Source organism: Trachemys scripta, chromosome 1 (assembly GCF_013100865.1).
Source record: "Trachemys scripta elegans isolate TJP31775 chromosome 1, CAS_Tse_1.0, whole genome shotgun sequence".
Lineage (NCBI taxonomy): Eukaryota > Metazoa > Chordata > Testudines > Emydidae > Trachemys > Trachemys scripta.
This window is the reverse complement of record NC_048298.1, coordinates 164,237,155-164,250,587: the sequence shown is the minus strand read 5'-3', so window position 1 is coordinate 164,250,587 and position 13,433 is coordinate 164,237,155. Positions and strand designations below refer to the sequence as shown.

Genomic DNA, 13,433 nt, shown 5'->3' with positions numbered 1-13,433 from the left:
AGGCCACCCTATAGAGAGTGCCAAGCTCCCTAGCCCAAAGGGAGGGGCTCAAGGTGAGCTTCCCTCAGGCCCCGCCAACATGCAAGGCAGGAGAGGAAGCCAGACGCGCTCTCAGCTCCATGAATCAACACAAACCGGGGAGGGGGGGGGTTAACTTCTCGGAGCTGTGCGCTTTTCTGGGAAAGGGAGGGGGTCAGCTCCAGCTGCAGAGCAAATCCAGAGCAAGTGCCCCGGCGCCGCAAACGTGCTGCCTCGCACAGCGGAGCCCACGGCGGAGGGGGCACTCAGCGCTGGCATAGGCACCGCAAGGAGTCGGGACTCCCCAGTGGGCACCTCGCCTGAAGCCCCCCTGGCCGGGGCACCTCCGCAGCAGCAGCTCCGGGGAGTTACACGGCGGGGGGAGGGGGGGTGTAATATTCCCAGGGGGCCCCAGCGCTCCCTCCCCAATAGCCCCCCAGCCCCCGCGCTACTCCCAAAACCCCGCCCCCCTGCCCGCGCCCGGGCTCACCCAGCAGCAGCAGCAGGAGAAGGGGCGCGCTCCCCACGCGGTGCCCCATGCTGGCCGGGCTGCGTGCGGGGCGGAAGATGCTGCTCAGAGCCGCAGCCCCCCGCCCGGCCCCAGCCCGCGGGCACCGACCAGCCGGGGGAGCCCGCGCCCAGCTCCAGGGACTGCTGGACCCGCCGCCGACCCGAGAGAGCCGCGCACCAGCCGCCCGCCCGCTGCTTCCCTCCGCTCGCTGCCCTGGCTGGGAGCCGCCCGGCCGCGCGGCGCAGCCAACCACAGAGACAAACTTTGCCAGCCCCCGCCCCCGCTCCCCCTCCCGCAGGTACCGGGGGGAGGTGCTGGGGTCCGGCCCGGCCCCCGCCCCCTTAAAGGGGAGGAGAGAGCCGGCCACCGGCCCGCCCTGGAGCCCTATTACCCGGCCCTGCTCGCAACACATCCCCGCCCACCCCCGGAGGGGATGCCCTGGTCCGGCCGGCAGAGGAGATTTCCCCACACCCTGCCCGGGGCGTGCCTGGTCACAGTGATGGGAAGGGAAATCCTGCTCCATTGAGAGATTTCCCCCCTCCTCTCCTCTCCTCTCCCGCGACATGATGGGGGATCTCTCATGTAAGGGACAGAAACAGAGGAGAGGGACCTCTTGGTCCCAGACATGGAGTAAGCGGTGTTCCCTGGTCAGTGGAAGGTGCTCGTCCTCCACCTTCATAAACACACATACACATCATCCCCTCCTGCCTCAACACACACTCATCCTCCCCCTGCCTACACACACACATCCCATCCCGCCTACACACACACACACAGCTTCCCCTGCCTATACACACACACACACATCTGCCCCCTGCCTACACACACACACACACACACTCATCCTCCCCTACACACACACTCATCCTCCCTCCCCGCCTACACACACACACACAATACCCATCCTCCTCCTGCCTACACACATACGCACATGCACACACCCTCCTCTGCCTACATACACACACACTCATCTCCCTCCTCCTGCCTACACACACACACCCCCTCACATACACACACATGAGAGAAGAAGAATTTCCCTGATCTCAAAAAGGTTTCCCTACTCCTCCACACACATACTCTGGGTGACACCCCAGTCGCAGAGGGGTCCCCATCCTCTTTCCGCTCACCAAATACGTCCACGTCTGAAACAGTTCATTCGTCTGTTCCATAACACTTGAGCCACAGAAGTGTCGCCATGACAGACCCTCAGCTCCATGTTAGAGGTGTCAGGAATCTGCCCCCCAAGGACAGGACTTCACAGTGTGTTTGGGGGTTATTCCCCAACACCGTACACCAGGGTTCTCAAACTGTGGGTCAGGACCCCAAAGTGGGCCATGACTTCATTTTAATGGGGTCACCAGGGCTGGCGTTAGTCTTGCTGGGGCCCAGGGCCAAAACCCAAGCTGCACTGCCTGGGCCCGAAACTGAAGCCTGAGGGCTTTAGCCTGCGTAGCGGGGCTCAGGTTACAGGCCCCCTGCCTGGGGCTGCAGTCCTAGGGCTTTGGCCCCTCCCACACCTGGGGCAGCGGGGCTCGGGCTTTGGTCTCCCCTTCTGGGGTTGTGTACTAATTTTTGTTGTCAGAAGGGGGTTGCGGTGCAGAGAAGTTTGAGAACCTCTGCCGTACACCAAGCATCTCCCCATGAGCTTCTACAGTCTTTTGGGAGTTCAATCAGTACCTTGATGGTTCCCCACAGATTTAGTGACAGGCTTCTGCACAGCCTAGTCATGCTATCTCTGCCGTCTCTCTCATTTTTCCCTGGGTTAGTTAAATTATTAAGGAAAATTAAATTATTGAGGAAACCTGATTGAGGAAATATTTCTTGGACTCTAGTATTTTGGACACTATCTTCTGTTTCAGTTCCTCTGCCACATTACAAGTTGTTTCTTATCTCTCTTCCAATTATGCTTTATGCCTCCTGATCCCCACCTGGGTTACTGATTACCAATTGTTCGGTAAGAGGAGCCTGCCTCAGGTATGCAAGTTTGACTGTGCAAGGATCTTCAGCAGTCTAGCTTGTTGGGTTTGTTTTTTTCTTCCCAGTGCTTTGTACAATCAATTGGTGTTTTAGGTTTTGAGTATTATTTGGTTTGATGCCAGAGTGTTTGCTTCTCTGCTCAGGACGTTAGTACTGTTGAGACCCGGGTATGATTATAGGAATGGATTTTGTTTTAGTTGGGATTAGTTTTTAATCCTCTAGTGCTTTGCAGTGGAAGGAGCGTTTGCTGTCTTGGCCAAGATGGATTCTTCTTGTAAATTGATTAGGAAGATGAATTATGCTGTTTCTGCCCTGCCACCAGTATCCCTTGGATTCCTCCACACATGTAGAATTTGTTTGCAGAACGGTACATGTCCAATTTCTGTTGGGCTTTTAGTCCCGTTTAGTGAATTTGGTTGGCAAAGTTGGGCTCCAGACTTTGCTTCTGGGTAAGAGAATTTTTCAGTTCAATTGAACAATGGTTTGTTGACATGACAAGCTAAAACAGTGCTTCCAAAGTGTGAATAAGACAGAAGCCACAAATATCTGTCTGAAGAAGGGCTATCCAGATAGGGCTTCACAGTATGTTTAAGATATTATCCCATGTTCATCTGTCATTACTGCCTACTCCTGATTAGCTCTGCTGTAGCTTTCCTTTCTCTCAGGGTTATGCTGTTTTTCCCCCCTAATCAATTACTTTAATCTGATAATTTGCGGGCTCCTGTCATTTGGAAAATAGACTAGAAAATCTCTCTCTACCTCCACTGTCCTCTGTCACATTGGTTTAACAGTCGTTCCTCTCTCAAGCATCAGTCCTGCAAGTACTTACCCATGTGCTTAACTTTACTTGCATGTGCAGTCCCATTGATTTCAGTGAGATTAGCCATGTACATAAAATTATGCTCATGTATGCCAGCATTTGCAGGATCAGAATCTCACTTTTCACTGTGCTTTGTGTCTCTGTTTCCATCTCTAGCTGATGAACACTGGTTCATAGCCTGAATTCTACTGTTGAATAGTTTTAGCAGTAGTTTTATCAGAGTTGTGGTTTCATTATGTCAGAGGAGGCCTGAATAGCTTTTCCATGTGATGCTTTAATAGCCAGTCTGAAGCTTCCAAAGGCATTTATTATAAGGGCCAGCTGCAAAGGCCCAATCCAGAACTGCCCTATCCCTTGTATAGTCATTTACACCAGTGCAACGGAAGTGAAAAACATTACCATTCTGATTTGTTAGTATATTGCATTCATTTTGCACAGGTGTAAATGACTGCACAAGGTTAAAGACATTAAAGATGCAGATCCTTTAACTTTGCATTTAATGGGAACCCTGAATTTGGGAACTGTTTCCATGAGATTGATAGTTCATTGATGTCTAAGTTGCAAAGAGCATGGCCAGGTTCCCTGTTTTACTTTTCTTTCTTGCTTGGAAGATTGTTTGCTTGTTTATTTTTATCTCAAATTTGATGGATTGGTACATGGATTTAAGTATGTCAAATTTTCCCACCGATTTCATTTTGTAGCATCTTAAGGTTTAGTCTTGAAAGCCGGATTGAATCAAAAGCTTTTTAAATATCTATAAAGCAGGCAAATATCGTCCCGTTTAGCTGGTTGGTTTGTTTCTACATGTTTATTTATGACATGCAGGGTAAATATGTGGTCAGTGGTTTGTTTCTCAGGAAGGAATCCAATTTGACTTTCATGCATTACGTTGTTGTTGGTTAGATACTGTATTATTCTTTTACAGAATAGCTGTTGCAGAATAGCTTACTGACATTTCTTCGAACACTGAGTGCTCTGTAATTATTGGGCTGAAGGCATCTCTCATTTTATCCAACCATATCGCAGGGAAGTGTCCAGACTTGAGGGTTAGGTTATAGTACACACACATGTACACACAGTGATCCTGAAGCACCATGCACACATTCCACATTCACACCACTCCACAATTGCCAAGTTTGGTAAAGCCCCATGCATGACATTTCTCATGGACAAGAGTCATTTATTCTCCCTGCCTAAGTAGTAGAGGGCAGAGATGGTGTAGATCAGTGGTGGGCAACCTGCGGACCACACATGGCCCATCGGTAATCCACTGGCGGGCCAAGAGACCATTTGCTTACATTTGCACAGCTGCCCACAGCTTCCAGTGGCCGCGGTTCGCCATTCATGGCCAATGGGAGCTGCAAGAAGCGGTGCAGGCCGCAGAGACGTGCTGGCCGCCACTTCCTGCAGCTCCTATTGGCCAGGAACGGCAAACTGCAGCCACTGGGAGCTGTGGGCGACCATGCCTGCGGATGGTCAATGTAAACAAACTGTCTTATGGCCCGCTAGCGGATTATCCTGACAGGCCGTGTGTGTCCCGCGGGCTGCAGGATGCCCGCCACTGGGGTAGATACATACAAACTCACCTGGAGCAAGTGTGAGTGGAAGCTCAACACTCCTTAGAAACAGGTGGCAGAAGGGCTCATGCACATATGCACCCAGGAACCCTAACTTGGGGAGGGGAAGTTCATAGTGGTAGTGGGAATGCAGGAGAAGGTGGGGAAGAGCCTTAGGCAGGGAAGCCCCTCGCCTGGCCTTTTGTCCTGCTGCATCTGCTCAGCTCAGCTTGCTTCTGGCAGCTGCTCTATGGTGGCTACCAACTCTGAGGTGGAACCACAGAGACAGAAAGACACTTAGCCACCTGCTCAACAGGCACAACAGTGCCCAACAATAGCAGGAAGGAACAACTTCTAGGGAATACCTGTTGCCTCCCAGCTGGATGCATGAGAATCCAAGGGGAGGGGCACCTGTAGGTATGAGCGTCCTGTGAGATGCATGACACTTGGCAGTCTTGCCCCCAAGCCCTAAGCAATCCCTCAAAAGCCTCTAGGCACATACCCTAGAATCTGAAACAAACTCACTGTCTCTACCCCTCAAACATGTGACACTGAACATTTTTGGAGTCAAGTGATGAAATGAGTAAGTAAGTGTTTCTCCACAACCCGGAGGGCTAAAAGTTTGAAAACATGACCCAAATGACCTCTAAAGGCTCAGGTCCAGGTCCTCAAAGATATTTAAGCACCTAATTCTCATTGAGGATCTGGGCCTCAGAAAGCAAATAAAAAGAACCAAACTATTTTTTTTTTAAAGTCTCATGATTTGTAAGCCAGTCTCATGACTTGCTGTGGTCTGACTCATGATTTTTGAATGCATGGGGTTGGCAGCACTGCATATACACACCTTAAACCAAGCCCTATTTATTCCCACACAGCAAAACCAGCACTCATTCACCTTCAGTGAAACAAGACCCCCCCCCCCATATACACACACAAACAACTCACTCTCCCTTCCCCACAAATCCCTTTCTGTAGTATTTTCATGGAGGGCACCTAGGCAAAAAAAATTGAAAGGACTATAGCTCTCACTAAGTGTCCCCCTAGTTTGTTACCTCAGCACAAATCTTATAGAGCTGGTCATATTTCTTTTATCAAAATGATTTTCCAACAAAAAATGCCCTTGTTGCAAAACGAAAATTTTCTGCAGGAAAGTTTGTTTTGCCAAAAAATTAAATTTTCCATTGGAAAACTCCAAATGACACCTCCCCAGCTGCCTGTCTGGGAAGTTCCTGTCAATTTCACTTTCTGCCAGTGAAACTGACAAAAGCTTTTCTGGAGGATGCCTCCCTGGCTCTTACCTGCCCCATCACCCCCCAACCCCCAAGGTCTGGGGCTGCAGAAGCAGAGAGCCCATGAAACTGACAAGAGCCTTCCAGCCAGACAGCTCAAAAATTCTGTTTAAGTTCTTCCAAAACTCAATTTTTCTTGGAAACTGTTCATGTGAAAAATGTGGTGGTGATGGTGGTTTTGTGGGTTTTTTTTACCTTTTTCTCTTGTTCTGGATGACATTTTTTTAAAAAACATGACATTTTTCATGGGATGGGAATTCTATTTTCCAGCTGCCCTACCAGGCTTAGATGGTGAGTAAAGTCTTTATTTGCATAGACCTCTGCACCAAATCCAGGGTGCTGGAGGAAGTGGAGATATCAATTATTTAGTTGCCACTCTTCACACTGACTCCATACTTAACCTGTGCCCTAGCATTGTACAGGGAGACACATTACAGGCAGAAGTGCTGTCTTGGTCTTGACCATGCATGATCATTAAACATCCTTTGACATTTTTCTCAAGAGCTTGAGGAATGACCCCCACTGTACTGACCAAATTCCATTTTGCTTGATTGCATTCTTCCTCTAGTTCCCCTTGTAGTTTCAGGGGAGTACAGTAGTTTTCACTTCTTGTCCTAAACTGTTGTAGTGTTGCCATGCAATATTAAACAGCTTCCATGTTCTACCCCCAGAAGTTGCTGCATTACGGTGGTGGATGACGGGATTTCTACATATTGTACACTCTACAATCAGTTTTGTAAAAGGCTTGGTATCCCTTTGGATGAAAAATGCATGTCCCTGTTGTCATTCTGATCTCAGTAGCTGAACAGAAATATGGGGAACAGCAGACAGTTCACAAAGAATTGTGAAAAGCTCAGCTTATATATTATAAGTATATAATACGCACCAAAACTTGTCTCTATTGAGCTGTCCATGATAAAGTTATCTTGGCATTTGATAAAGAGAATAGGCATTACGTTGATTTGTCCTGGCTAGAGAGTATATAAAAAAATTTGGAATATGTTATTGCTGACTGATGGGAAAACGTGTGAGTAATTTGTTGGATAAATATTGTTCAACCATATGTAGTTAGCCAAATCATGAAGAAAAATATTTGTGAATGATTTATTTGAGAATTTACCGAAGAAAGTGGTCAAATAAACTATTTGACAATATTATTCAAACAGCACTAGACTTGGCTAACATTCCCCTTCTCAATAAAATAAGCTTCAGTGTCCTAGACAAGAGCCTCATTGAGGAAAGCACTTAAGCATGAGTTTAAGTCCATCCCTATCCAGGAAAGCACTTAAGCACAAACTGTACTTATTAAATGCTTTCCTGAATTGGGGCCTAAGTGCTATTTATTACTAATCATAGAATAGATTCTACATTTGGAAAAAATGCCCAATGTAATAAAATAATACTAGTCATAGTTAGGAATACCTTTTACTTCTCTAGCGGCTTCCAGTTGAGGCTCTCGAAGCACTTTACAAACATAATGAATTTAGTGTCACAGCTGCTCTGCAAGGCAGGAATGTATTATGAATTCAGAAGAAGTCTGGGTCCTTGGAAAGAAGCAGGCAGACATTGTTTTCTGCAGGAATCATTACTTCATAAACTCTTTCTCAGACTTCATGATCAACTTCATGTGCTACACTCCTTACAAGATTCCTTGACACAGCATATAGGCTAAATTTTCAAATCTGGGTGCCTAAAGTTAGATTCTTAAATCCAGATGTAGACAACTCAATATAAGTTGCCTGATATTAAAACATGCTGACTTAAATATAGGTAGCTTGAGTTTTCAGAAATGCTGAACACACACACACACATCCCATTTAAGTGTCTACACATGGATTTAGCAGTGTAAATTTTAAAACCCAGTGCCTAAAATTACACGGCTAAATCCATATGTAGACTCCTAAATAAATTGTAGCCATAATAGCTAGAGACATGCAGGTTACAGAGACACATGTCAGGATGCTGGCTGGCCCCAAAGTATGCTAGGAACCTAAAAGGCATCTTGTCTGACCCTGGAGTGTGGATGGGGGGGAGGTGAGGACCATTGGTCATCTCCTGCCTCAAAAGAAAATAGAAGGGAGCTCAGGGCCATTAGGAAGAGCTGAATCCTGCAGAGTAGAGATCCTGTTGCAAAGGCTGCTCCTGAGACCAGAATTGTGGGGATATTCCCGCTCTGCTGAGACCAGAGGAGGGGATGCTAAGGAGAGCTTTCTGGTTTCAGATGAAAACTAAGGAAAACTTGGCAGCTTTGGTGGAGTTTTGATATGTACTTTTAGGTTTATTTTAACTTGAAACTTCAAGCATACAATAGAAGATGCAAATTCATGCAAAATAAAAGCAAGATAAAGATTCACAGACAACATGGCAAAATGAAACCTCTACTTTTCACACAGCTCCAGCAGCAACCCAGAGAGTGTGACGCTTAAATAACAAGAGTATACAAGACAACCTGTGTATGCATTTCCCTTCAATTCTTTCTAGGTGCCTCTTCATGCTTCAGCATCTCTTGCTCATTGTGATTTGGTGCCTCTCTCTCTATTTTGCTTCCCCATTGGGTGACCAATTAGCTAGTTATCAAGCCAGCAGGAAAATGGGTCAGGAATTGCAGATGTCTCAGTCTTCACTGCCAGGGGGCATTTGATAACAAGCTATTGCAGACTGCCCTGCAAATCTATTGGTTGGCATGTTGTTCTTGAGTGTTTGCATAAGGATTCATTGATTCCAGAGTCTGGCATTTTGCTCTTGACCCTGCAGCTGTTTTGGGTATCTACGATGCAGCAGACTTGTCAGCTCGTCCAACACTTCCGGCGCGAGTCTTGGAGAATTTTCAGAAAGGCAGCTTGCATGATCACTTCTCACTGTAGCCATATCTGTTACCAATCCTTCCAATTAGCCTTTCACTGGGGAATTCTGCAGAACTTTATGATACTGCCCAGTGCAGCTGTGCCTTTGTAAATCCTGTATTCCACTTCAACAACTGGCTTCGAATGCGGCCATTTGGCAGAACAATAAGCATGTCTGGTGACCGAGAGAGTCCAAAAGGCCAAATTATTAGGTACAAAAAGGACGGTGCATTATCATAAGATGAAATATACGGTGAGTGTCTTGGCAGAGGAGCAAGTGCCCGCACTATGAGCTGAACCAGTTAAGAAAAGAGATTCATCTCAGGGTCTTGCTCTTGGCACATAAAGGCCTTAATACTGTATGCCTCAGTTAGTTGAGCAACCAACTCTGTCTGTGGCTCTCTTATACCAGGGCAGAATTTAACTTTAAGAGAGACTGTAATGCACTAGGAAAAGCCTCAAAGAGATGCACACACCATAGGCACCAAAATTAATATCATTGTGGAATGGTTAGCACACACCAATCCAAGATGTGGGTTACTTGTTTTAGGAGATTAGGTGACTGGTCTGTAGAAACAAAATTAATAAATAATGTTAACGTTGTTTTAAACAATCCCCTTAGCTAGGCTTTGAACAGTTCGGAGTGTATCACAAAAGCTGTACGGTTCAGGTCTGCACACAGAGGCTACAGGCAAGGGGCTGAATCATTATTCCTTTACATTGTTTTTGGCGCTCCATTCAAGTTAATGAAGGTACAATGTACAAATGGACAGAAGAATCAGGCCCAAGCTTTCTCTCAGTCATTGGAACATACAGGAACCTTTGGCTATCCCATATTCTCTTGCAATTCATACCCCCAGGGAGGCTCTCAGGCCATGGGATCTTTAGATTGGCCTGCTGTTCCTTGATCCTGTACAAAAGTGAGGTTCTGGAATATTGAATCTAGCTGAGAAGGGGGAGAGGGAGCAGTGTGTTTGCCACAGGGATGGGGTGGGGAGTAGAAGGGGAAGAGGACTGGAAACTTGTCAAATAATGAGATGGAAGGGGTTGGCACCTTAGAACATTCCAAACTTATCATGGGGGATCGGGTGAGCTGAGCAGCCACCGAGACAAGGGATGTAGGTTTGTCATGGAGGCTTGGTTACTATGAGAGAGCATCAGGCCCTGTTTTTGGAAGAGTTATGTGAGTCTGAGATCATTACTGGCATGTGTGAAAGCCTTCAGGAAACTGGCTCTTTCTAGTTGGACTCTACACAAAGTCATGGGACAAGTTCAGCTGATCAGCAACAGAAACTCTCCATTCTTGGAATAAAGTTTGATCAGAAATGACCACTGTAGAGAGGAAGGTGCGGGCCTTTTCTTTCAGCAGGGATTTCACAGCCAACAATTGTAGGGGCTCCTAGCTCTCTCTTAACAGCCAGTAAGCAGGTGCTGTGCTTGCTGGAGTGGAATGAGTCAGGAGGAGGCTCTGCCTGGGAAGATTTGCTTTAGGGCATGCCCAGATGGTGACTGTCCCAGGCTGCAAAGTGCCAGGCTGCACAGAAAGCGGAGGAAGCTGCTGCAAGGACATGTTTGGATCTGGAAGTGCGAACATAGAAGTGATGATTGTTTCCCTGGCCGTGAGAATAATTCTCACAACTAAAATAGAGGCTTGGCCATTGGAAGAGTTGCTCCTAATGCCTAGAATAAAGGTCTGGAAATGTTGGCATTTCACAAATGAGATCACTGAATGGAGGAGTCTAGTTCCAAAGGTTAAAACTCCTTCCCCAACTCTGGCTACAGGCCTCTTTCCAGGCCTTACCCTGCGTCAGTTGGAACAGCCTCCCACTTCCCAGCTTCTACAAATCCTTCCTCAAAACCAACTTATTTTGAGAGGCTTTCCTACGTTCGTCTCCTCTGTGATTACATGTCTGCACCTTTTCAGACCTGAACAGCTGTCCCCTGCACAGGACTGGTCTGAGTTAGACTATATTATTTGGCACAGTGACTCTCCCATTTATATTTTCTGTAAACTACTACATCCCCTTTGAATAACTGTAGCTCAGGTGAGCTAACAGGGCACAGGAGAGGGAGAATTCCAGTGTCATCTAGTTGGTTCTACAGACATTCCATCCATCACAAATCCAAAAGCACTCAGGTTATCAAGTGACATCCATGCATCCTCAGAACAATTTGTCACTGGGTGCTCAGAAATGAAAGGGCTCAAAGAAAAAATGGCAGAAAAGAAAGGACCAGGCTGGGCAAAACAAGGTCTCACAAACTTCTTAGATACCAGGAAGCTCCTGTTTAATTAGTTAATGTATCTAATCTTCTTAGATTACACCCATCATACTTATTAAAGCCAACACAAGCAAATCTCTGCATCTCACTTTGTTATTTGGGGGTGGAGATTCTATCGTTGATTTTATTTTTATTGCTGTAAAATAATAGAAAGCTTTGTGAATGAAGCTGACAAAATACAGTAAATGTTATTTTCCTACAGTAATATAAAGTGGTAACATAACACCTAAGCAGGTAATGAATAAAACCAGAAAAAAATGAAACAAAATAAAGAGAAAATAAAGGAAAGGAATAAGTTCATCAACTTTTCTCTTGAGGGAACATTCTAGTTTACAATCTTATTTTGTTTTTGTTAAAATAATTTGGCAGAGAACACCACATGTGCACAAACGTGTACGCCTTCTCAGATTATAACTGTGCTGATCTGCACAGTCACAAGGTTCCAGGCCTGTTGGACACATTCCAATATGGAGGAAGAGTCAGAATTTTTCCATTGCTTACAAATGAGCGCCAGTAGCAGAAGCTGTTAACCCCAAGTTCACTCCGTCACATTCCTTAGAGTTTAACTACCCCAATATACAAGATTCCGGAGTGGTGGGCACCAAAGAGCCAGTGATTTCTTTCCGTGTAACACAAACCAAGCAACCTATCTGGAGGTAATTTTGGATAGGACCAGAGAACGGGAAGCAGGGGACCCTGTTGAATGCAGTGCCTACAACATCTGTCAGAGACTTGCCAACTTGTCCATTTTCACTTATATCTGGCTGAAACAAAACAAACGTATATGAAAAGCACTCTGGCATCCTACATCTCTGACTTGAGAGGATAATGGGAAGGGGGTTCTTTTTTGTTATCTAAAGAAAAGTATTATTTTACCAAGGTTACCAAGGGAAAGTTAGATTGAAGAAATGTATTTATTTCTGAACATACTGAGGTTTGTGGATGTCAAGCTTTTCTAGAGTAGCTCATGACCATGAGTGCCAATATCAGGGCACACTGTCAACGGAACAGGGTACAAACCCCAGGCTAGTGGTATGTTCTATAATGCGATTTCACCAACCAAGTAACAAGTGTGAACTCCTAAAGCACCATAACAGCTTTAACATGGAGTGACAGACCATCCCCTTGGGCACTCCAGACATCTATCTTGCCACCTAGATGAGCCTGCCTTTGTGATAGGTGGTCCTTTACACCAAAAATCCACAACAATATTCACGTTACTCCCAGTTCTAAAGGACCAGGCACTTACCCCAGGTCAATTGTACCTTAGATCTCTTACCAAAGACAATGCTTGTAGCCAATCCTGTAACAAACGTACTAACGATTTATTAATTAGGAAAAAGAAATGAGAGTTGTTTACAAGGTTATAGCAGGTAAACCTAGGACTGTCTGAGGTTTCAAAAAATAATAGAAGCTGCTTTATTGTGCAAGCTCTATATGTCCTTTGGGGCTAACCCAAGCTAAGGAGCTTGGGGATCCCTTGCTTATGCTCAGAAATATTGCCCTCTCCAAATTCCAAGCAGCATAGTGATACATTTTCTTTTTTTTTCTTTTTATCCCTTTCCTCCAGAGCTCAGTCTGATGGAATGTGGATTTCTACACATCTCTTCATGTGTGGTGGTGGTGGGAGAATTAATGAAAGTCTTTTATGCACTGATGTCCCACAATGGTTTGTCTGGTGTCTGTAGGTCTTCTTTTGTTGGGCAGGAGGGGATACCTTGTGTGGCAAACTTGTACTTCCATACTTGTTAATGCTTCTCTCCTGACAGTGGGGGTCTACAGTTTTAGAGCAAGCACTTTTATAGTTACAAACACTAAATTATTGCCTTATAACACACGATACAGATATTATAAGTGAGATTAATGCATGCACCAATATATAAGCATTTCATAAAGTCTAAATACTCAACACATTATCACTTAACATCCATTTTAACAATGCTAACACACAGGTGAGTCCAACTCAATCCCAGCTATGCATTTGTCATTGTTCAGTGAGGCTTCGGAGCCTTGGCATTAGCTGGCACGTGGTCTGTAAGCGTCACAGCAGTTGTCACAAGGTGGGCTGATACTTTAAGAGATTGGGCTCAGCTTTACCCATGCCTTGTCATCCAGTCACGGATGATGCAGTTGGACCTG

The 13,433-nt window shown here is 45.9% G+C and overlaps 1 protein-coding gene across 2 annotated transcripts in view; it reads right to left on the bottom strand.

The window, feature by feature from the left end:
* The window catches only part of PTGFRN (prostaglandin F2 receptor inhibitor), a 144,520-nt gene that overhangs the window by 96,615 nt on the left and 34,472 nt on the right, over positions 1-13,433 (bottom strand). Inside the window, exon 1 of one of the 2 annotated variants that reach the window (XM_034791892.1) lies at positions 509-732. The exons of the other annotated variant lie outside the window; for it this stretch is intronic. Coding sequence (XP_034647783.1) covers positions 509-557 — 49 coding nt within the window. The 5' untranslated portion in view covers positions 558-732. Of the gene's footprint in view, positions 1-508; positions 733-13,433 lie in introns of those variants that run through there. 2 annotated transcript variants of the gene reach the window in all.